Source organism: Ochotona princeps, chromosome 19 (genome assembly GCF_030435755.1).
Source record: "Ochotona princeps isolate mOchPri1 chromosome 19, mOchPri1.hap1, whole genome shotgun sequence".
NCBI lineage: Eukaryota > Metazoa > Chordata > Mammalia > Lagomorpha > Ochotonidae > Ochotona > Ochotona princeps.
Genome location: NC_080850.1, coordinates 32492340 through 32518160, shown reverse-complemented (window position 1 = coordinate 32518160; position 25821 = coordinate 32492340). Strand labels below are relative to the sequence as shown.

The 25821-nt window shown below is 40.9% G+C and overlaps 1 protein-coding gene across 1 annotated transcript in view; it reads left to right on the top strand.

Annotated features, from left to right (window-relative positions):
- Positions 1-25821, top strand: part of KDM3B (lysine demethylase 3B) — a 61210-nt gene that overhangs the window by 7599 nt on the left and 27790 nt on the right. Inside the window, exons 2-7 of the mRNA XM_004586450.3 lie at positions 11966-12133; positions 13599-13712; positions 14519-14624; positions 17170-17294; positions 19089-19163; positions 22366-22947. Coding sequence (XP_004586507.2) covers positions 11966-12133; positions 13599-13712; positions 14519-14624; positions 17170-17294; positions 19089-19163; positions 22366-22947 — 1170 coding nt within the window. The remainder of the gene's footprint in view (positions 1-11965; positions 12134-13598; positions 13713-14518; positions 14625-17169; positions 17295-19088; positions 19164-22365; positions 22948-25821) is intronic.

Sequence of the window (25821 nt, the reverse complement as noted above, 5' to 3'; positions counted from 1 at the left end):
CATAAGGAGGCAAGAAAAGTTACCTGTTCTTCAAGCCCAGTTGTCCTAGGGGCTTCAGCCCCTGTAAAGCCTTTTTAAATCCCAGCACATTGTTTTTGTTCTTTGCTCCTTTAGTAATCTTTGGGAATTTTTATCACAGTGTTTCTTTTGAAAGATATATAACAAGATATTAGCTTGCTTTATCTCTTCTACAGATTATAAGTTCAAGGATACATTCATTTTTGTAACACTGTTTCAAAAAACCTTCCCTGACTATTCTATTTAAAACAGTAGAATGCTTAGATGTCCACGTGGTTAGCATTCACTTCTTTTTTATTGTGGAATTTCTACTCTGTAGCCTTCTGTTATAAGGTGTTTATAATTTAACGTTTTTTTTTAAAAACATTTCTATTGACATGGACTCACTGTTAATATTTTTTGTCTTAATATTGTTGGGATCTAATTGAGAACCTTAATCCAAAGGACACTAGCCCTTGGCTTCTGTGATTTACATCGGCTTGGTTTTCTTATATTGAAAACCTTTGACATATTGGTTTCCTGATTCTGAAGTAATGTATGCCTGTCATAAAATGTGGAAATTATTTTTTTAAAGATTTGTTTATTTTTATTAGAAAGTCAGATTTACAGAGAAGGAAATACAGAGAGAAAGATCTTCTATCTGCTGGTTCACTTCCCAAGTGGCCACCTCAGCCTGAGCTGATCCTGTCTGAAGCCAGGAGCTTCTTCCAAGTCTCCCACATGGGTGCAGGGTCCCAAGGCATTGGGCCATCCTCCACTGCTTTCCAAGACCACAAGCAGAGAGCTGGATAGGTTGTGGAGCAGTTAGGGTATCATGGTACATGAAAGGTGAGGATTTAGCTACTAGGCTTTCTGTCTGACCCATCTCAGGATCTTGATTCCAGGTTCCTGCTCATATGCACCCTGGGTGGCAGAGTGGTAATGACTTAAGTGATTGGATTCCTGATTGATTTGCTAACTTCTAACTATGTCCCTGGCCTTTATCTGTTGTGGATAACTCTTTCCCTGTGTCTGTATGCCTCTTAAAAATAGGAAAATTAGTATTAAGAAATAGGGGTTTGGCACTGTGATATTGTGGATAAAATCGCCACCTGTGATGCTGACATCCAGTTTGAATACCTTCTTGGATCCTCCAGTGTCTGTTCCACTTCCCATCTTACTCCCAGCAAACAGCCTGGGAAAGCAGCACAAGATGGTTCCAGTGCTAGGACCGCTGCATCCCCATGGGAGACCTGGGGGAAACTCCTGTCTCCAGGCTTTAGCAACCATGTGGGGAGTGGACCAACTGATAGATTAAATGCTCGCTAGCTCTCTCTCTCTGGATTTCAAATTTTATAAAAAATAACATTATTTTTATTTGAAAGGCAGATTTATAGAAAGAGAAATCTTTCTACATGCATCCACTTTAGTAACTAAAAGGAAAATATTAAATGCTCTGTCAGAATATTTTAAAAATTGAATAGTTTGTTCCTCACTCTTTAGAAGTTGTTTCAAATTTGGGGTTTTATCAGTAATGCCGAAATGGGGCATTTTTGTGAATAAAATCCTTTCTGTGCTTTGGGTTATTTCTTAGCATTAAACTCTAAGATTCTTGACATGTAGAAAATGTTTTTAAAGATTTATTTTTATTATTTCTATTTGAAAAGCAGATATACAGAGAGGAGGAGAGACACAGAGGAAAATCTTCCATCCAATGATTCACTCCCGAAGCGCCCACAATGGCCAGAGCTGAGCCAATCCGAAGCCAGGAGCCCAAAGCCTGTTTCAGGTCTCCCATGCAGGGTCACAAGGCTTTGGGTCGTCCTTCACTGCTTTCCCAGGCCACAAGCAGGCAGCTGGATGGGAGCAGGGCTGCCGGGATTAGAACTGGCGCCCATATGGGATCCTGGCGCTTACAAAGTGAGAACTTTAGCTGGTAAGCTACTGGGCCCAGGATGTAAATTTGAATCTTTATTATTCTACAGGTTCTCCCCCCAGTTGTACTCAAATACTTCATATTTAATTTATTCAGGATATTTGAAATTTGGGATGGGGTTGGGGATGCGTAACTATTAGGTAGTTCCCTTTAAAAATAAAAGAACCATAGGACCTAGTGGCTGGGGTCCTCGCCTTGCACCAGGACACCATGTGGGCGCCTCCCATTCAGCTCCCTGCCATTGGCCTGGGAGGGCGGTTGGGGACGGCCTAGGGCCTTGGGACCCTGTGCCCATATTGGGGATACACAGGTGGGGTGTGGGGTCCTGGCTGTGGGGTCCTGGCTCCAGGCTCATGGCTTTGGATCATCTCAGCTCTGACCATTGCAGCCACTTGCGGGGTGATTCATTAGACAGAGGATCTTCCTCTCTGTCTTTCCTCTGTTTCTGTGTATCTGACTTTCCAACAAAAAAAAAAAATAAATCTTAAAAAAAAATTAAAAGGACCCTAAAACAAAAATATTTTTTGCTAGCAATAACCTAGCCATGTTTCATTTCCCACTTTGCTGTTGCGACCAAACCCTTGTAAAAGACCCAGCCTCTTACTTGTCTCTTAGCCCAAGGTGTCCTTGCCTGTCTTTTAGGATTAACCTAACTTAACAAAAGGAATACACTGATTTGCAACAGTATTGCAGCTGGCCCTGCAAGATTCTGATCACTGAACTTAAGAAGTCGTTTGCTTCTCCAATAGAGAAAACCTTGTTGGCTTGTTTTGTCTAGAGGGGTTTTGTTCAAGGGAATTCCAGCATTGAGGTGGAATGTAAGCCGCACCCAGAGCAACTGCAACCTGCCTGGCCATCGTGAAAGTTCTCACAAGACCATGGTTTTACTGGCCAAGCAAAGGAAGACCACAAGCATCACTGACCAAACAGGAAGTTGGACACAAGCTTATCAAGCACTCTGGAGCCCCAACTTCATCCCATATAACTCTCCAAACACCTGGGGAATTAAGCCTGGATTCTTTCTCTGCTTTGCAAATAAATACCTGTTTTTTTTCTACCACACAAATGTCAGTGATTCACTTTCTGCCCATCTTGCAATTGGTCCCAGGTTTGGGGCGGTTCCACAACACAATTTTCAAAGTGATTTGTAATAGAGGTCATATATTGTTTAGATTGTAGCAAGGAAAATTAAGAAAGTTTATAAATCCTTTTAGGGAAAAGAAAAAAGATGATCTTTTATTACTTTAGAACCTTTTCCATCTCTCTCTTTTTTTTTTCCATTTATTTGAGAGACAGATAGGTAAAAAGCTCTTATCTAGTGGTTTACTCTCCAAAGGCTCATATTGTTTGAGAAATGGCTAGACCAAAACCAGGAGGCCAGAATTCAGCCAAACTCTCCTCCACCACCTGCATCTTCCCTCCATGGCAGGAACCCAGTTGCTTGAGTTCACTGCTGAAAGCTAGATGGGACAGAAACCTCTTAACCGGTATGCCTAACTGCTTGCTCTCTTTTCAAAGTATTAGATTACTGCTACTTTTCGCTTAACATTTATTTTTAAATTTATTTTTGTTGAAAAGGCAGATTTTACATAGAGAAAGGGAGAGATCTTCTGTCTGCCGAAATAGGCTTATTGGCTGGAGCTCAGCTGACCCAAAGCTAGGAGCTTCTTCCAGGTCTCCCACATGGGTGCAGGATCCTCAGGCTTTGGGCCATCCTCCACTGTTTTCCCAGATCACAAGCAAATAGCTGGATTCGAAGTGGGGCAGCTGGAATACAAACCAGTGCCTATATAGGATGCTTGTGCTTGCAGACAGAGCGTTAGCCAGTTGAGCTATTACACCAGCCTCTGGATTGTTATTGCTTTGTAACTAGTCTCCCTGTCTCTAGTTTCTTCTTCAACCATCTTCCATTCTGATTCCAAAGTTAATCCTTTCCTCTTAAAAAAAAAAAAAAAGTGTTGTGGAACAGGCTTTTAGCACAGTTGTTACCCACATTCCACAGAGGAAAGCCTGTCTTGAATCCAACCTCTGTTTCCAACTCCAGCTTCCTCTTAATACACTGTCTTGTTGGCAGCAGGTGATGGCTTAAGTATCTGGGTTACTTTCACCCATTCGGGAACCCCAGATTGAGTTCTGGACTTCAACTTGACTTAGACCTGGCTATCGCTGGCATTTGAGAATGATGGAAAATTGATCTCTGTCTTTTGCCTTTCAAATAAATAATCAGATATTTATTTTGAGGTGTCTTGCAATGATGGACAGTTTTCTAAGATTGCATATACTCCCTAATGTTCAAATACACATGAAAATCCAACAAGCAAACATGTTGCTGATCAAACAAGGCAACCTTGCCAACCAATTTCACTTTATTATTAACATGCCACACAGAACTTGCTTACTTACTAGCTTCTCACAAACCGGTTGATGTGTTTCCATGTTTCTCTGCTGTTGTACCTGCTAGGAAGTCTTTCCCTCATTTCCTTGCCAAAATGTAGGTTGTTCTTGAAGTCCCAACTTGTTTACTGCTAGTTCTTGTGAAACTAGTCCCAAGAAAGATGCTTTGTTGAATATAGAATGCTCATATCTCTTATTATTTCTCCTGTACAAAGATCTATACTAAATTCTGTACCTCTCTTGGCTCAGGTAGGGTATAGGTCACTCCTGCAAAGTTTTACCTTACTTGTTTGATATTTTTGGACCTGGCAAATTCTACGTATGTAAGAGATACTCTAGTTTTGTTGAATGAATGGATAAATGAGTAGTCTTGCTATTTTTAGTAAGAATGACCTTGTAAAGAGACAGAATCCCAACTAATGATTACTTGACAGGCATGAAGTCCCAGATTTTCAGATTATTGCCATACAATTTTATCAAGCATAACATGATTTTGTTTATTTGAGAGGCTGATGGACAGAAATCTCCCATCTGCTGGTTCACTTCCCGTTATGCACAGCAGCCAGGGCTGAGCCAGGCCAAAGTCAGGAACCAGAAACTCTCTCTGGGCCTCCAGCAGGGAATGGAGTCAAAAGCAGAGTCAAGGCTCGAGATCAGGCAGGAATCTGTTGGTGTCTAATTAATGTAGACCAAATGCCAGTTTTTAATGAACTTATTTTAGTGTCACTTAGACACTAAAATAAGTTAATTAGGGCACAAAGGTTCAAGGGCTACAGGAAAGTGGGTAAAACTATTATTTCCTCATCTTTTTTTTTTCCTGTATCTGGGGTAAAGGCAGAGATAAAGGGAGAAGCCTCACCCAGTTTCCCTGTGACTTAGATTAATGTAAATCACTGTAGAGCATAAAGAAAATTTTAAAATCAAAGCAAGAGTGTTTAAAAAAAGATTTATTGCTTTTTTATTGGGAAATCATATTTACAGAGAGAAGGACAGACAAAGACAAAGATCTTCCATCCACTGGTACACTCCCCAAGTGGCTGCAGCTGCCAAAGCTGAGCTGATCTAAAGCCAGGAGCCAGGAGCTTCTTCTGGGTCTCCTGTGTAAGTGCAGGGTCCCAAGACTTTGGGCCGTTCTCTTCTGCTTTCCCAGGCCACAGTCAGGGACCTGGATAGGAAGTGGAGCAGCCAGGATATGAACCAGCACCCATATGGAATCCTAGCTCATACAAGGCAAGGACTTTTAGCTATTTGGCTACCACACCAAGCCCCTCAAAGCAAGAGTTTTATACTAACTTTCCTTAATGAATGAAATGCATTATGCCTGATCCTTGGGTTCTAAGTGTAGCACGTTTCATATTATTTGCTACCTTTACTCCAGTAGTAGACGTGTAATCAACTTTAAACAATTATCTCAGGCCCGGTGGCATGGCCTAGTGGCTAAAGTCCTCGCCTGTTATGCGCTGGGATCCCATATGGGTGCCGGTTCTAATCCCGGCAGCTCCACTTCCCATCCAGCTCCCTGCTTGTGGCCTGGGAAAGCAGTCGAGGACGGCCCAAAGCCTTGGGACCCTGCACCCGTGTGGGAGACCCGGAAGAGGTTCCAGGTTCGCGGCTTCGGATCGGCACGCACCGGCCGTTGTGGTCACTTGGGGAGTGAATCATCTCTGTCTCTCCTCCTCTCTGTGTATGACTTTGTAATAAAAATAAATAAATCTTTTTAAAAAATTATCTCAAAAGTATTTTAATCCTATTCTGTTCAGATTTCCAACCAATTTTGGTCATCTTTGACTCAGTCTGACTACTACCATTGGTATTAACTTATATACTTCCTTCTTATCCCATTGACTGCACAAATACCATTTTAAGATTTTTGTATTCTGTATGCTACAATTTGAAATGCATATTTACTTAATATGTTCTAATTCCTTCCAGTTCTTTACTTGGCAAGTGAAGTATAGTGCTAGAACCAGTGTTCCTTACTGTTGGGAAAGCATGTTTACATGTACCCACATTCCATATCACTCTTAGAACAAATTCATATCACTAGCCTGGAGTTATTGCTTCATCTCACAATGTAGAGAATGTGTTTGTCAAGTTGAAACACTTAATTCCATATCCTTTGCCCAGGCAAGTTAAAAGATAATTGTTTTTAAATTAGGTGAAATTTGGCTCCTAAATATTTCACTTTTCTCTGATATTTTCAGATATATAATAGGATTTTAGTTTTAGCTTTTTAAATTTTAAAGTTCATATTATACAAAATAAAAGTTATTACCACTTTGGCACAGTAAGCAAATTTTAGTGTTGTATGTTGGCAATATAGAGTTAGACACACATACACGTTGATTTTTATAAATTGGTTGGAAGACTAGAGTAACAGCATAATTTCTGGACTTTGTGTTAATGCTTGGGAAACTAATGTGTCACTCAGAGTCAGATCCAGTTGGTATTGAACCACTACACTGTTTTTCATAGCTGACAATGTCTACTAACAGTTTATTTTTTTTTAATTGATTTATTTTTATTGCAAAATATATACAGAGAGGAAGAGAGACAGAGAGGAAGATCTTCTGTCTGATGATTCACTCCCCAAGTGACCCCAACTACCGGTGCTGTGCCGACCCGAAGCCAGGAGCCAGGAACCTCCTCCAGGTCTCCCACACGGTTGCAGGATCCCAAGGCTTTGGGCCATCCTTGACTGCCTTCCCAGGCTACAATCAGGGAGCTGGATGAGAATTGCAGCTGCCAGGATTAGAACCGGCACCAATATCATCCATATGGGATCCCAGCGCGTTCAAGGCGAGGACTTTAGCCATTAGGCTATGCCGCCAGACCCTTATTTATTTATTTATTTATTTATTTTGTCTGAAAGGCAGAATTCTGGAGAGCAGGAGAGACACAGATGTTTCATCTGCTGGTTCACTCCCCAAAAGACCACAAAAGCCGGAGCTGAATCAGTCTGAAGCCTGGAGCTAAGCTTTTCTGCTTCTCTCACATGGGTGTGCAGGGGCCCTTGGGCCTCCCTCTGCTGTTTTCCCGGACCCTTAGCAGTGTTGGGTTGGAAGTAGAGCCACCTGGGCTCAAACTGGCACTCATATGGAATGCTGGCATTGCAAAGCAATTTTCGGGGTGCTATGCCATGGCTCTGGCCCCAACAGTTTACCTTTGTAATGGTACTACTTCTTAGTTTCTGATAGAAACCCAGGTAGTGTTTGAGTTCTCTTTGACCTCTGTGTTCAGCCAATTGTCAGACCTGTTAATAGGGCTGTTAACAGTCACTGCCTCCTTGCTGCTCTTACTCTAGGCTGTAGGGAGACCCCCTACTTCCCAAAATTCTCTTTCCAAGTATTTAAGACCATCCACATCAATCCCTAGTCTTTTTTTATATAATTTATTTGTTTTGTTTTTATTGGAAAGTCAGATTTACAGAAAAAGAGAGAGAGATGTTCAGTCCACTGTTTCACTCTCCAAGTGACTGCAGTGGCTAGGACTGAACCGATCTGAAACCAGGAGGCTTTTCTAAGGCTCCCACATGGGTGCATGGTCCCAGGGATTTGGACCATCCTCTACTGCCTTCCAAGAGTTGGAAGTCAAGGATCTGGCAGGGAAGTGGAGCAGCTGGAACTCAAACTAGCACCCATATGGGTCCTGACGGTTGCAAGATGAGGATTTAGCCACTAGGCTCTTGTGCCATGCCCAATTCTTAGTCTTTTTAGTCTCATTTCTTACTGCTTCCCCTCAGTGTGCTATATTCGTTCCTGATCTTTCTGGAACTTGCCTGGGCTTTTGGCTCTGAAATGATATCTTCTGTTTCTAAATATAATCTATGTTTTTCTGTTTCCATCCACACACAGTGCTTTAGAAAGCACCCAGGTATTTTTTAATGCCGTGAACTCCTTAAGTAGATACTTGTTTGGGAGAGAGAGCGCCCATCTGCTGTTTTACTTTCCAAGTGCCCTTAACAGTTAGTACTGGTCTTACGTGGGTAGCAGAGCCTTTCTTTTTTTTTAAAGATTATTTTATTACAAAGTCAGATATACAGAGAGGAGGAGAGACAAAGAGGAAGATCTTCCGTCCGATGATTCACTCCCCAAGTGAGCCGCAACGGCCGGTGCCTGCCGATCCGAAGCCGCGAACCTGGAACCTCTTCCAGGTCTCTCACTTGGGTGCAGGGTCCCAAAGCATTGGGCTGTCCTCGACTGCTTTCCCAGGGCACAAGCAGGGAGCTGGATGGGAAGTGGAGCTGCCGGGATTAGAACCGGCACCCATATGGGATCCCAGCGCATAACAGGCGAGGACTTTAGCCGCTAGGCCACGCCGCTGGGCCCTAGTAGAGCCTTTTGAACCTTCACCTGCTGCCTCCCAGGGTATACATGAACCAGAAAGATGGAATGAGGATTGGAGTTAGAACTCAAACCCAGGCATTCTGATATGGGATGTAAGTTTCCCAGGTGACAGCCTAAGTGGCTAGGGAGAATGTCCACCCTCAAGTACATTTGAATATTAAGAGAAAAAAATATTTTATTTACTAGAAAGGCGGAGTTATAAAGAAAAGGGGAGGGGGGAGATAGAGAAACTTTCTATCCACTGGTTTGCTCCCCATAGGAACACAACAGCAAGGCCTGCCCTGGGCTGAATCCAGGAACCAGAAGCTTTCTCCAGGGCTCCTGTGTTAGTGCAGGTACCCAAATCTGTGAGATATCTCTGGTGCTTCCTCAGGCATGTTAGTTAGCAGGGAGCTGGACTGAACGGGTCTCTAATCATCATCCACAGAGAATACTGGTGTTGCAGGTGGCAGTTTAACCAGTTATACTACAACACTGGTCGAATGTGCCTTATTTAATTTTCACAGCCAATCTGTGAACTAAAAAATGACAGATATGTCTTATCACAAGAAAGGAGACGAAGACTTGAGGGAGGAGTTTTCCAAGTTTTGCCATTCACATGGAATTGAAACTAATCCAGCCCTCCCACATCAAAAGCCCTGGCTTCATGCATTAAGATGCTACTACTTTTTTTTGGTGCCTTATTCTGTAACTGAATGTAAGTGTGAATACATCTGTATTTCTGGTTGCTTGTAAATTACTTGAGGGCACACAGGAATCATCGATTATTTATTTAGAACGTGTGTGTGTATGTGTGTGTGTTTGTATGTGTGTTCAAATATGTACACACATGACTGCAACAGCCAGAGCTGGGTCAGGTCAAAGCCAAAAGTTTCATCTGGGTCTCTCATATGGGTACAGGGACCCAACTCATTTTTGCTGCTTTCCCCAGATGGATTAGCAGGAAGCTGGATCAGAAGTAAAGCAGCCAAAACACACACTGACACCTTTTATGGGATGGTGGCATGGCAGGTGGCAGCTTAACTCTCCCACAATGCCAGCCCCTATGTTTATTTAGTTAGTTAGTTATTTTTAAAGATTTATTTATGTATTATTGGAAAGGCAGATATACAGAGAGGAGGAAAGACAGAGAGGAAGATCTTCCATTTGATGGTTCACTCCCCAAAAGGCCACATTGGCAAGAGCTGAGCCAATCTGAAGCCAGGAGCCTGGAGTTTCTTCCAGGTCTGCCACGCAGGTGTATGGTCCCAAGGCTTTGGGCCATCCTGCACTGCTTTCCCAGGCAACAAACAGGGAGCTGGATGGGAAGTGGGGCCACCAGGATTAGAACTGGCGCCCAGATGGGATGCCAGCTCATTCAAGGCGATTAATTTAGCTGCTAGGCCATCGTCCTGCGCTCTATTTTTTATTTTTAATATTTCATAACTTTCTTTAAAATGTTATTTATTTGGATGTGTTTGAAAGTCACAGCAATATACACGCACTCAGAGAGAATTTCTGTCCTCTAATTTAGTTCTCAAGTGTTTATCACAGCCAGGGTTGGGTCAAACCAAAACCAAGAACCTAATCTCCCACATGGGTGGCAGTGGTCCACGTTCCTGAGCCGTCATCTGCTAACTTCCAGGATTAGCAGGAAACTGGATTAGAAGTGGAGGAGCCATGCCCGGCACGGTGGCCTAGCGGCAACAAGTCCTTACCTTGAAAGCACTGGGATCTCACATGGGCGCCGGTTCTAATCTCAGCAATCCTGCTTCCCATCCAGCTCTCACTTGTGGAGGACAGCCCAAGGCTTGAGACCCTGCACCTGCGTGCAAGACCCGGAAGAGCTCCTGGCTCCTGACTTTGGATGGGCTCATCTCCGGCCGTCGCTGTCACTTGGGGAGTAAATCATCAGAAAGAAGCTCTACCTCTCTGACTTTCCTCTCTCTATATATCTGACTTTGCAATAAAAATAAATAAATCTTTAAAAAAATAAAAGAGGTGGATTAACCTGTTAAAAAAAAAAAAGTGGTGGAACCAGGAGTTAAACCAGACACTTCAGTATGGGGCTCACAAGTGACTGTGCCATAGTACCCACCCCTCTATAATCTTTTTGTTGTCCCCTCATGTATGTGCTAGACATCCAATACTCAAAATGTTTAATACCCCTAATACTTACTTATTCTCTTGTTAACCCCATAGTAGCCCATTATCATAGTTACTATGGTCATTTTAATATTTACCTGGGTTATTCAGTGTTCCTAACAGAAGATTCACATCAAATTTCTTTTGAGAGTCAAGTATTAACAAAAGCTTTGCTTCCTGAGTAATTCTGTATGTTTCGTTTTTGAACATTGATAACTATGAAATTGACCTAATCTCTACTTTCCTGTCGATCTTGGGGAGTTTGCAATCAAATATGTCACTCAGTGTAGACATTTTCTGCCTGCTTAAATATCCATATTTTTTTAACTTCCATTGTGATTTTCTGTTGTAGCTTACTTGACTCTGATTTTTTTTTTAAGATTCATTATTTCTTTTATTGGAAAGTCAGATATACATAGAGGAGGAGAGGCAGAGAGGAAGATCTTCCATCCAATGGTTCACTCCCCAAGTGACTGCATGGCTGGAGCTGAGCCAATCCGAAACGAGGAGCCAGGAGCTCTTGCTGGTCTCCCATGTGAGTACAAGGTCCAAAGGTTTTGGGCCGTCCTCGACTGCTTTCCCAGGCCACAAGCAGGGAGCTGGATGGGAAGTGGGGCCTCCAGGATTAGAACCAGCACCCATATGGGATCCTGGTACCTGCAAGACGAGGAGTTTAACCACTACTGTATCGTGCTGGGCCCAAATAAACGCATTAAAAAAAAATTTATTTCTATGGGAAGGCAGATTTTACAAACAGAAGGAGAGACAAAGGAAAGATCTTCCATCTGCTGATTGACTCTCCAAGTGTCCATAATCGCTTGAGCTAAGCTGATCTGAAGTCAGGAACCTGGAGCCTCTACCTGGTCTTCCACATGGGTATAGGGTCCCAAGACCTTGAGCTTTCCTCCACTGCTTTTCTAGGCCATAGTTAGGGAGCTATAAGGGAAGTGGCGCAGCTGGGATATGAAATGGTGCCCATATGGGATCCTGGATCATTCAAGACAAGGAGTTAGCCACTAGGCTACTGCAGCAGGCCCTATACTGACATCTTTTAGAGCGTGAGTCAGCAGAATTTTTCTTAATCCATTATCAAAACAGGGATTTATGTTTATATGTTAGAGTGTGGTATTTTTCAAATGTAATGTCAAACTATTTATCTCTATTTCAGATCTTTGTAGAATTTGATGGCTGCAACTGGAAGCAGCACTCCTGGGTTAAAGTTCATGCTGAAGAAGTTATTGCCCTTCTACTAGAAGGGTCACTCGTATGGGCACCTCGCAAAGACCCAGTCCTTCTCCAGGACACTCGCATGTCAGTTGCACAGTGGCCAGCCCTGGTAAGTAGCTTTTATTAGCTAGGAATATTTTTGAGCTTTACTCAGATAACTTTGATGTTTACCCGGTAGCTGAGTTCTGGAATTTTCAAAAGCTACTTGTGCAAGCTTTAGTCATGATTCGTTTATTCTGATGTTATCAAAGAAAAATTTAGTAAACTATCTTTTTTTATATATTCTCTAAAACTTTTTTGTATTAGATAATGTTTGTTACTTTCATCTCTCAAAAATTTTTTTTATTATTAGTATTCATACCAATGTGGTTTTTCTTTTGTTTTGTTTTTTTAAGATTTAAAGACAGAGTTACAGAAAGAGAGAAGGATCTTTCAACTGTTAGTTCATACCCCAAGTAGCCGTACAGGCCAAAGCTCAGCCAACCCAAAGCCTGGAGCCAGGAGCTTCTTTCAGGTCTCTCTGTCATGGGTGCAGGGATGCAAGGAATTGAGCCATTCTCCTCTGCTTTCCCAGGCCATTAGCAAGAAGCTAGATCAAAAGTGGAGCAGCTAGGACTTGAACCAATTTCCATGTGAGATCCTGGCACCCACAGGAAGATTTATTTATTGGAAAGATGGATTTAGAGAGAATGCAAGACAGAGAGAAAGATCTTCTATCTGCTGGTTCACTCCCCAGTAGCCACAACGCCGGGCCCATAAATTAATCTTAAAAATGTTTTTTCAGGGGCCCAGCGCCGTGGCCTAGTGGCTGAAGTCCTCGCCTTGCATGCACCAGGATCCCTTACGGGCGCCGGTTCTAATACCGGCACCTCCACTTCCCATCCAGCTCCCTGCTTGTGCCCTGGGAGAACAGTCGAGGACGGCCCAATGCTTTGGGACCCTGCACCCAAGTGGGAGACCTGGAAGAGGTTCCAGGTTCGCGGCTTCGGATCGGCACACACCGGCCGTTGTGGTCACTTGGGGAGTGAATCATCGGACAGAAGATCTTCCTGTCTCTCCTCCTCTGTGTATATCCGGCTTTCCAATAATAATAAATCCCACTTGGGTGCAGGGTCCCAAAGCATTGGGCCGTCCTCGACTGTTCTCCCAGGGCACAAGCAGGGAGCTGGATGGGAAGTGGAGGTGCCGGTATTAGAACTGGCGCCCGTATGGGATCCCGGGGCGTTCAAGGCGAGGACTTCAGCCACTAGGCCACTGTGCCGGGCCCTATTCTGAAACTTTACTGAAGCTTGAACCTCATAAAGCCTGGCAAGATCAGTCAAATGGATAGGAAGAATTTGGAGTTATTTACCATTGGTTTTTAACCGGAAGAGGATATTGAGTTTGCTTGTATGAAGGGCAGGTGCTTGGAAATGTTTCCAAGAACATAGGCTTTAGCTTATTTCTAGTTATTGGGATGAAAGATCTAATAATATTATTAGTGGTTGCTTTCTCTAAAGTAGAGAAATTTAGTTTGATTGTTATACATTTTCATTTCTGAGTACTAATCAATTTCTTGTCATTAAACCTCACAGACTTTCACTCCCCTAGTAGATAAGCTAGGTGTGGGGTCTGTGGTTCCAGTTGAATACCTTCTGGATCGAGAGCTTCGATTCTTGTCGGATGCTAGTGGCTTGCGTCTGTTCCAGGTACTTAACACTTGCTTTAGCTGTGAGCATATTTACCTCTTTGCTTATTTTTGATATTCGTAATTCCTGTTTTCATTCAGCACTTCTTTAGTTCCTCCAGTAAATTCTCCTGATCCTTTTAAATTTTTATTTCTCTTGATAAGTTCAAATGTGACTGAAACTTCTTTCTTGTTCTATACACCTGTGCCACACTCTGAAACCACTCAAGACTTAAGACCACACTGCTAAGAGACTTCAAAGAGGTTGCTTTCATGAGATGACTCGTGTAACTTGAGTCTGAGGGGCCTCCATTTACATTAGATGACAAGTGCCTGGATGTTTTGAGCTAGTTCCAACCAGCATGAAGTATTAAATGATTACAAAAAGGGCAAAGCTAGTTGAGAGAAAGAAAGGGATAAGTTAGTAGTTTAAACTAGTATCTCTGTTGCAATTTCTGAATTAAAGATACTATATCTTTCTCTTGTAAGAGTTGCTATCTGAAGTTTAAAAAAATAGATTCTCAAAGCCCAGTGTTTTGGTGATGATTTCCTAGCTTGTTTGCCCACATTCTCATGATTAAATCAGTGTGAGAAACACTGTCCTAAATGTTTATTTTGTATATGATTTCTCAATATCTTTAATATGCTACTCCATGTAGAAAGGCTCTAAGCCTAATGATCTTGTCACCCTTCATTTTTGCAGTGTTTCTTATGAGAATGGAGTCCTACAGACATTCTTAAAAATGTTGATAAAAAGCTCCTTAGGGTATGGTTTTCTCATCTACTATTTACTTTAATATTCAGTTTGGGTTTTTTCATCTTTACCAGATGGGAACAGAGAGCGAACAGCAGATTCTTTTCGAACATGCTGCACTGAGAGAAGCAGTTAATGCTTTGATTAGTGACCAAAAGCTACAAGAGATATTCAGCCGAGGTAAGAACAGGTAATCTTCTATCCTCAAACACTGACTAACGTGTATGGCCAATGCTGAGTGATAGAATGGGGCATCGTACAACTTTCAGCATTTGTACTTCTTTGTGTTGAAGGAGGGAGGAGTTATCTCCAATTGGCTAGATTTCTAAAATAGACTTAAAAATAGAATTTCACTCAGACCAGTGCATCTTTTTCCTTTCCATTCTGATTTCATACAGTTTTGTTGTGAGTTTATGTTGTTTCTTTTTTTCCTTTCTTTTAAGATTTATTTTTATTTGAAAGGCAGGCTTCAGAAATCCTGCATCCACCAGTTTACTCCTTGTATGGCCTCAACAGCCAAGGTTGAGCCAGTCTGAAGCAGTAGCCAGAATCTTCTTCAGGGTCTCCCAGGAACTTGGGCCATCCTGCACTGCTTTTTCAGGTCATAAGAAGGGAGCTGGATTGGAAGTAGAGCAGTTGGGACATGAAAGGTGCCTGTATGGATGCTGCCATTGCAAGTGGGAGATTAGCCTTTTTAGCCACCTGGCCAGCCCCTGAGTTTATAATATGTTTTTTTTTTTTTTTAAATAAAACATTTTGTAGAAATATAGTATGCACACAAAGAAATGTACGTAAATAATGAGTTATTTTGTCATCTATTCACAGTTACAGCCAACACCCAAGTTAATAATAAAGTATTGGAAGCCTGGCACGACAGTTTAGTGGTTGACTCCCTGCCTTGCAACCTCTGGAATCCCATATGACTGCTGGTTTGTGTCCTGTTGCTGTACTTCCCATCCAGCTACCCACTTGTGGCCTGGGACAGCAATAGAGGATGGTCCAGTCCTCACTATTCCCCTCCATTTCTTTTTGTGTGTGTGAAGTAAGAGTGTATCGTAATTTACATGGTGTAATTCAGTGAAGCACTATTTCTAACTATATAGTAACAACCACATGTAAGAGAAAGCATGATATTTGTTCTCTGGAGTTTTTCATTTTTATTGTACTATTCTAGAAATCTAGCCAATTGGAGATAACTGGTCTTAGTTTTTTTGTCAAAATAAGCACAAATAGGTAAGAGTAAGAAAAGTGACCTACTGAAGTGGGGTATCAGAATAAAATGATGTTTAATAGTTTAGAAAAGATATAGACGAAGAAAGAATGAGGAAAAATTGGTAACAGAAATGAAAATTGAGTGGAGAGGAGAAGTAGGAGAATGTACGTGAGCATGTATAGAAAAATTAAGGAAGCTTAATTATAGCCCTGAGAAAGAATAAACTGAACTAGTAATGATTTATCTTGTAATCTAAAATGTTTAAAGATATGTGGGATAGAAAAACTACCTTCCTTTGTAGGGCAGCTGAAATTGCAGGATAAGATTACCTGCTGGTAAAGTAGTATCTATGAAACTCTGTTCCTAGGAAGACAGGTGCTGTATTTGTTGTGGCTATTATTAGTACAGAGGCCATAAAGCTCGTAAACCGAACTCTTTACCCACTGTTATTAAAAGCCCAGCATGGTAGTCTAGTGGCTAAAGTTCTCACTTTGCACGTGCTGGTTCTAATTCTGGCAGCTCTGCTTCCCACCCAACTCCCTTCTGTGGCCTGGGAAAACAGTGGAGGACGATCCAAAGCTTTGGGACCTTGCACCCGCTTGGGAGACCCAGAAGAGGCTCCTGGACCCTGGCTTCGGATTGGTGCAGCACCAGCTGTTGCAGCCACTTGGGGAATGAATCAATAGACGAATGATCTTCCTCTCTGTCTCTCCTTCTCTGTATATCTGGCTTCCAAATAAAATTTTAAAAAAATATTAAAATCTTTTTTAAAAACTCAGCAGAATTTAATTGTCATATAGCATTCCTGTAGTCATTTAGCATAATAGTACATTCAGCTTAGTAGTCTTCCACTTTTTTCAACATGTCACATAGCCATGCTGTCTATAGTTTTTTGTTGTTGTTGTTAAGATTGTTATTTTTATTATTGGAAAGTCAGATATATAAAGAGGAGAGACAGAGAGGAAGATCTTCCATCCACTGATTCACCTCCCAAGTGGCTGCAATGACCAGAGCTGAGCCATTCGGAAGCCAGGAGCTTTTTCCAGGTCTCCCACTTGAGGGTGGAGAAGAGTTCAGGGTCTCAAGGCTTTGGGCTGTCCTCGACTGCTTTTCCAGAACTCAAGCAGGGAGCTGGATAGGAAGGGCCTCCGGGATTAGAACCAGCGCCCATATGGGATCCTGGTGTTTGCAAGGTGAGGACTTTAGCCCTAGGTTACTGCACCAGATTTCCTGTCTGTACTTATTAGTTACCTTTCTCTTTTTCTGTTAACCTCCAAAATTAGAAGAGTAAGGAATGGTGGATTCAGGGGCTTCTGGGATTCTAAGGAATCTTCAAATAAATGAAGAACTTACAGAGATCACTCAAAAAAGTTAGTTGACTATTTATTTAGCTCTTTCAAGAGATCTGAAGGGGGAAATGTTTATATCATATAGTTTTCCTTCTGCTTTTAGAAACACTTATGAAGTGTAATTTAGCCAAAAATATTTAAAACTGACTAATCTTTTGTTTAGGTCCCTATAGTGTTCAAGGTTACAGAGTGAAAGTATACCAACCAGAGGGGGAAGAGGGATGGCTGTATGGTGTTGTAGGCCATCAAGACTCTATCACCCGTCTTATGGATGTGTCTATAACTAAGGTGAGGCTCTGTCATTGCATCTGAGGTCCACAGGTTGCACTGGAGAGGGTGGATTAGGGACCAAGCATTTCTTTACCTGCAAGAAGACTTCAGTTCCTTCCCTGGCTGTATCACTTTATGATTATATGGTTCTGAGAAAGGCTGTTCAACTTAACCCCACTGTTTCATCTGTAAATTGGAGCTAATTGTGTAAAATTCGCACTAACCTCATGGTACTTCTTTGTGGACTAAGATAATGTATTCAGTAATTGTTTGAAATTTGTGAAACAGTATGGAAATATAAGTTTGTGTTAGCATTTTATCATATTCATAAAGGTATAGTAGTTAAATTAGTTAAAAGTACTAGTCATCATTTGCTTCTGTAATATATTTTATGGTTTTTTTAGTTTATTTTTATTTGAAAGGGGATGTTACAGAGAAAAGGAGACACAGAGAGAGATCTTCCATCATCTGGTTCACTTCCCAAGTGGCTGCTATGGCCGGAACTTCGCTGACTGAAACCCGGGATCCAGGAGCTTTTTCTTGGCCTCCCACATGGAGGCAGGGACCTACAAATTTTGGCCATCCTCCACTGCTTTCCCAGGTCCTAAGCAGGAAGCTTGATAGGAAGTGGAGTAGTTGAGGCACGAACTGTGCCCATATGGGATGCTGGCTCTTGTAGTTGGAGGATTAACGTGTTTAACCACCATGCTAGCCCTTTTGTAATGTATTTATACCACTGTATCCTAAATGTTTAAATAAATCAGTTGTTTCCAAAAATAAATAGAGGGTTCCCAGGCCTTTGGCCAATACTTAAGATGCTGAGAAGGACACCTGTGTCCCACATTATGGGACCTGGATTTGGCTCCTGATTCCATTTTGCTGCTAATTTGGACCAAGAGAAACAGCAGTGATTGCTCAAGTAGCTGGATTCCTGTCACCCATGTAGGAGACTTGGGTTGGTTTCCTGACTCCAAGCTTCAACTCTTCTTTCTCCCGGCTCCTGGTTTTTCAGTGTTTGGGGTGTGAGCCAGGGGACCTCTCTTTTTCTGTCTCTACTTCTCATAGAGAAAAGAAGAAAAAGGAGATGGGCAAAGAATGTAGCACAGAGAGATAGCTAGAGAATTGTTTAAGAAATTGTAGGTCAGCTGTTTCCAGGTGTCTTTGCGGGAAGCTGGATTGGAAATAACAGATGGGCCTTAAACCTGCACTCCAATATAGGTCACAGGCATCAACCCACTGTGCCAAATGACTGCCCCTGTATTGTATATTTATATAATACATAATTATGTAAATCACACATTAGTAACAAATGTGATCATATACAACACTATAATTTCTATTTTCCACTTTATTTTATATAGCGTATGTTAATGTAGATCTGCCTCATCCTTTTAAGGAGGTGTGTGCTGTTCCACTGAATGGATGTATTATAACTAGTTTAATCTACTACTGATCATCATTAAATCATTTTCAGTATTTTCTTTTTGTTTTTTTCCCAGCAAAAAACTCATATTTCCATTTGGTCCACAGTAGTATTTTCATTATTATTGTACAAGCAATATCATAGTAATTTATTACTTATTGGAATAAATTCCTAGCTATCAAATGTTAATTCAAAGGATATGCATAATGAATTTGATGTTTTTGTCAAATCTACCCCACTGCCCAAAATTTTTATTCTTTAATAGTACAGTGATGCTTTTAGTGCTTGCTGATATGGAAGGTAAAATATATGATTTATGTCTTGGGGAACAAAGCATTCAATGTTTTTCTTCCTTTTTTCATCTTTTTGCTGTCCTGCTGCTACTGTAGAGTGGTGAGATCAAGTCAGTCGATCCCAGACTGATCCATGTGATGCTGGTGGATACCTCGGCACCTCAGAGTGAGGTAAGGTACTAGAGAAAGTCTCTGAACAGACTCGTGAGCTTTGCATTGTCATGTCATGTATAGGCCTTACTTGTGTTTTTCTGTGGACAGCTTTGAGTCATTCATCTATAGCCACAATCTGGTTAAGGCAAGATAGTCTCAAAACGGAAACCTAGTTTGAGTTAGATGATTGTAATTATGCCTGTTCTCCCCATTTTTTTTTTTTTTTAATTTAGAGCCTGGCTTTATTCTCTCAGGGCAAGCATATTTGGAAAATAGTAGACAATTAAAACTGCAAAACAAAGTAATAACATTCATAACCTACCCAATTATAACAATTTTTTTTTCCTATTAGGTGGCAGTGAGCTCAAGCTCCAAAGGAGTCTGAATTCTGAATTTTGTATTCTCAAGTAGAATCAAATGAAAGAGGGATCTAGCTCAGTGCTCGGCACTCGGTGGAATGTTTGAATGATTATAAACCAAACCTACTATTAGTTCACTCAGAATGATACCCGCCAAAAACAAATCCTTTATAAATCTCTACCTATACCAGTCCAAGGAATTGTGTGAATTTCCTGCAGTAGGCCAGCTATTCACACATTCTTCATCATATCTTGGTATCTGTATGAATATTGCTGACTTGGCCACTCTTACTAAGTGTACAGTTCTTCCCCATGTTCTTTATCCAGTTATCCTTGACCAGATCATCATGGGAAAACAAGCACAGGAAAACAAGATTAGCATAGAAAAGGAATCAGGATTAAATTTAATAGCACTTTGGAACCCGGTGCGGTATCCCAGAGGCTAGGGTCCTCGCCTTGTATGCACCAGGATCCCATATGGGTGCCGGTTCTAGTCCCGGCATCCTCACTTCCCATCTCTTTTCCTCTCTGTATATCTGACTTTCCAATTTAAAAAAAATCTAAAAAAAAAAGTTAATAGCACTTTACTCTGTATTATATTACTACAAATAGGATAAGTTTCTTCACTATTTGCATGTCTAAAAACACCTGTTACTTTGAATGTCGTATTGGGCCTCATTTTTATTACTTTCCTTGTTTCTTTTGTTCATTAAGCACTTATTGCATGCTAGATACTATTCAGCTGGCCAAATATTACTGGAGAGTACTGGTCTCAATGTTCTGGGCTGCCTACTTACATGTGAGTAGCTCACTGTACCAAGACATATGTATTGATTATTATTTTAAGGATTGGTAAAAAATTGCTGTAAACCACACTCTGCAGGTGACTGTGTGGAATATGCATCAGAAGTTGATTCTTCCCTCTTTGAATTCTTCCTATTGTGACTATTTTCTGGGCTAGAGAAGTATGATTATTATTCATATATTGAAGACAATTATGTGAAGTTCACTGATCTCATAGCACTACTTTGAGGACTGAGTTTTCTGCTCAGTTTTCATGAGCCCTTCATAGAGATCCATGATCACTTCATCTCATTTAAATGTTAATAGGAATAAGCAACCAAGAAAACAGATGTCACTGGTTGTACTTCTGCAATTCACATTAAAAACTGAATGGTGATAGAAGTTGAAAAAGGATAAAGCTTTGGGCCCAGCGGCGTGGCCTAGTGGCTAAAGTCCTCGCCTTGAAAGCCCCGGAATCCCATATGGGCGCCGGTTCTAATACCGGCAGCTCCACTTCCCATCCAGCTCCCCGCTTGTGGCCTGGGAAAGCAGTTGAGGACGGCCCAATGCATTGGGACCCTGCACCCGCGTGGGAGACCCGGAAGAGGTTCCTGGTTCCCGGCATCGGATCGGCGCGCATCGGCCCATTGCGGCTCTTTTGGGGAGTGAACCATTGGATGGAAGATCTTCCTCTCTGTCTCTCCTCCTCTTTGTATATCTGGCTGTAATAAAATGAATAAATCTTTTAAAAAAAAAAAGGATAAAGCTTTAAAAAAGATCAACTGTAAATAGGGTTTAGCAAACAAAAGCAATTCCAGAACAAAAATTCAGAAATTTTTAATAATATTGCAGAAATAGGGGAACTGAAAGTAAATCATGAGCTTTATTTTAAAACTGAAGAGTGAAATCAAAGAACAGGTAGAAATGAAGACAGCAAAACAACTGTGTTTATGTATGTGTGTATATGTATTCATATATACGTATATACACATACATGTATATATGTGTATATATGTGTGTATACATATACACACATACATACATGCTGGCAAGAACAAATTAAAAAGTTTAAGAAGTTGCCTTTATCACAACTATACTAATGATTATAATAAAGAGATTTGCAGAGCATCCATTAAGTATTCAGGCTATAATAGTGGATTAATTAAGTTGGTCAGTATGAATGGGTGAATAACTTTGCACAGCTAGCTTATTGTCACCCAAACACACATTCCTAAATAAAGCCACAATGAATACCTCCTTTGTAGTGAGAACAAGTCTCAGAATATTCTGGGTATAAGTCTTTGCCACACGATGATTGCTTAAGAAATTAGCTGTTTCTCATGCCCACCTACCCTTGTTCTTCTGAAGTTTGTTCAGAAGTGAGAATTGCCCCTTGTAATGTGATATCTTTGTAGGGTTTCTGACCCCTTAAATAAGACATAGGCTGTTTCATGAGATAGTCTGGGATTACTAGAAGACCTAACTGACTTGACTCCTTGGTGACTTGCCTCCCCCTCCTACTTTATTTAGTGCTTTGAAATAAGGTCAGGAGGTCAACGGTTTATAGTGTCTATGTGAGCAGCATGAATCTGCCTGTCAGCTCACTTTTCCTTTGGTCACAGACTAAGAACTGTTGGTTTTAGTGACTTCTGAATAAAGGAGATTTCAATACTTGAAATGCAAGTTTCTGTCAAACAAGGAGGTAAATTTGCAAACATAACAAGTTATTATCAGAAGGCAGATTCACTCCCAGCCTAACTCTAGCTTTTTTATAAAAGAAATTCAGCAAATTGGTAAAACACTCAAAAATATCCTGTTGAGGAAGAAATGCATTTTATTCAACCTGTTTGCCAAGCAAGTTAAGTTCTAGTAACCGTTATCGTGTGTGTGTGTGTGTTATAAATTGGGTTGAAGAAAGGGTGACGTTTTCTGACCAAAGACATGTCTTAGATCTGGCATTGGAACTGCTCTATGTGCCTGCTTTTTCTGCTTCTAGAGCCGAGAAAGTTAACAGTTTATGAGTTTCACAATATGAAAGGTCTCTTGTTAATAAATCTTTCTTGAATTTTGTTTTGTAGGGGGGTACATTAAAAGCAGTAAAATCTTCCAAAGGAAAGAAGAAGAGAGAGAGCATAGAGGGAAAAGATGGCCGGAGGAGAAAAAGTGCTTCGGACTCTGGGTGTGACCCTGCATCAAAGAAATTAAAAGGAGACAGGGGTGAAGTAGACAGTAATGGGAGTGATGGAGGTGATGTAAACCGAGGGCCCTGGAAAGGAGGAAGTGCCTGTGGAGAGCCAGGCCTGGATCAGAGAGCCAAGCAGTCACCATCTACATTTGTTCCCCAGATTAACCGCAACATTCGCTTTGCCACTTACACCAAAGAAAACGGCAGGACTCTGGTGGTGCAGGATGAGCCCGTAGGTGGGGACACACCTGTAACTTTCACCCCATATCCTACAGCAACAGGTCAGACACCTTTGGCCCCAGAGATGGGTGGAACTGAACTCAAAGAGGCAGGAAAAACACTGGAACAAGTTGGACAGGGTATGGTGGCTTCAGCAGCTGTGGTCACTGCCACAAACTCCACCCCAACCACAGTGAGGATCTCAGATTCTGGCCTTGCAGCTGGGACTGGGCCAGAAAAACAGGCCTCAGGAGAGGTGAGTCACTTCAGGGGCAGATTTGCAAGATTGCGTTCACTTTTTCATGATCCTTTATTGTTAATACGCTAAAATGCATCTCAAATGCCACAGGGAGGGAATATTCCTCAGCTGTGCTTAAATTCTATTCTGTGGGCAGGCTTTTAAAGTTGCTCATTGGGCAGATATGTACATTTTAGTAACTGTATTAGCTGTTTAGTCACCTGAATAATTGGCCTAATCCAAAATGAGATGTTAAAATATATCTGGTGGGGGAATCTTTTAACTTAAACTGTCTGTTTAGTTAACATAGCAATTGAGCCTCTACCAGGGAAAGTTAATGAATTATGGTGTTGGAAAAGTGAACACTTTAATGATGGCTGTGTATACAAGCTAACCTTACTGTTTTCACTTCTTTGTTTTTTGTTATATTTTTCCTTGAGGCTGGTTTACTTTGCATCATTTAATAGGGACAAAAAGGTTTGTTTTTCCTAAATTTAATTTTTTAAACCTCATCTGGACACTTAAATGGTGTTCACCTTAAATATTGAGTTGATTGTACATATTGTTGCTAAAATGAAACTGCCATCACCTGTAAGTTAACATTAGTTTGGCACCCTAACTGAAACCTTAAATAATATCAAAATCACTTGTATAGTGTTTTTTTGTTTGTTTCTTTTTTACACTAACTTTGGTCACTAAAGTGTGGTTTATGGTGCTAATCATGTTTTTTCCTGCCCCAAAGGGACTGTTAACAAGCTAAAGTATGAAATACAAAGATGAAGTATGTAGTGAATGTTTTAAATTATATGTTTAGGAAACCACTGTATGCTATGGACTATATGAAATGGAGAACTAAAATCCTTATTTGAAGGAGCTCAGATCCTAAAGTGGCACAGTTTCAACTATAAAAATACCAAATAAATTATGACATACACAGTTCATCTGATTTCTTCACCTTTACCTATGTAAACATGTTAATATCCAGTGATTAGTGATGGGGAGGGAAATGAGATGTTCAGACAAAAGAAGAGAAGGCCCATAAATGTGAATTTCAGTTTTTTTATTTGTCCTGTGTAATTGGCCAGTATCCCCAACACACCGAGGTGAGGCCCTCAGTGGACTTCCTCTTTGTGTAAGCCATCCTCATGCCTGAGTTATTTAAGATCAACTCCATGTCAAAGGTAGTGTGAATATCAGTGGGGCTTATTAAGATAAGCCACATGGGGAGTGAACCAGCAGATGGGAGATCTTTGTCATTCCTTCTCTCTGAAAATCTGCCTTTCCAATGAAAATAAATAAATATTTAAAAACAAAACAAACTTTACATGCTGCAAGAAGAGATTCACCAAAAAATGTTGAAGTAGCCAAGCTGAGTAGATGAAATGAGTCACTTTTGAACAGGTTAGAAGAAATTTGAGACTATCAGTAATTTTGTTGGTGTTTCAGCTTGAGTCTTCTCCTGGGATATGATTTAAAAGTACAGAAATTAATACTTCCATTACAATAACTAGTCTAAAATAGAGACCTAGCCACCAGGAAGCTTCTTGGCCTGAAAATTGAGCTCCAGTCAAGTTGTCATCACTTGGTTATAAGGAAAGGATTTGGAATTTAATCATTTGAAGGAAAAATGAAAGGCTATCCAAATTATTTTTCATTCATATGTGCATTTATTTTTAAAGGGTAACTTTATTAGTGAAACATGAACTGCCCATACTAGTTCATTGCATTCAGGCAGGTGCCAAGACACTTAGCCAAATCCTGCCAGCAACAGAAGCTCAGGGCTCTGTCTGTTCCCTGCTGTTTTGTAGAGAAGGGGTTTAGGTCTCTGTTTGCTGGTTAGTGGGAAGAAAATGAATTTCAGCTTTTTGATCTCTGAAATGCCCCAAAAGCATCTCAGTAGCAGATGTCAGTTGGAGGCTAGCCAGTAGTAGGCTCCTAATCTATATACTACATGTTGATAGGGAGCCTGCATGTTGACTCCTCTTGCATATTTAAAATATAGCTTAAATAAATTGAAAATCTGCTTGCTTTATTTAAACAAAAATCTCTTCTGTTTAGCTTGGTTGGTTCTTTTTAATTTTAATAAAATCCACATAATACTGTCTCGCCTATTTTCCTGCTGGACTATATGGGTTTTTTTTTTTTAACATTTATTTTATTTTTATTACAAAGTCAGATATACTGAGAGGAGGAGAGATAGAGAGGAAGTGGAGCTGCCGGGATTAGAACCAGCGGCCACATGGGATCAAGGCGAGGACCTTAGCCACCAGGCCACACTGCCGAGCCCTATATGGTTATTTTTTTTTTAATTTATTTACTTTTATTGAAAAGACATTTACTGAGAGAATGAGAGAATAATGAAGCAATTGTTATTTCTAATAGTTTAAAGTTTATATATTAAGGCAAAGAAAAAGTGTTTTATAATTTCATTCTCCAGTTATACTGGTTTTTTCGTGGGTATTATCAGTCTACACATTTCCTATCTAGCACTTTGAAAAGGCCATAGTAAATAGCTTTCCTTTAACTTGATGTTGTTAAGTCTAATATTAATTAAAATTAAACTTCTAGGTTAACTTCAACCCATAAATAGATAGCCCCATTCTGGAAATGACCATCTTGTGAAGTTGCTACTAAATTAATGTGTTAAAGTGCCTAGCATGGGTGCTTTGTAACATGGGCATCTTCTAATAGCTTAAATAGATCAACACTTTACCAATAGCTTTTTTTTTTTTTTTAAGATTTAGTTTTTATTGCAAAGTCAGATATACAGAGAAGAGGAGAGACAGAGAGGAAGAGCTTCCATCCGGTGATTGACTCCCCAGGTGACCACAACAACCGGTGCTGTGCCGATCAGAAGCCGGAAACCAGGAACTCTTCGGGTCTCCCACACGG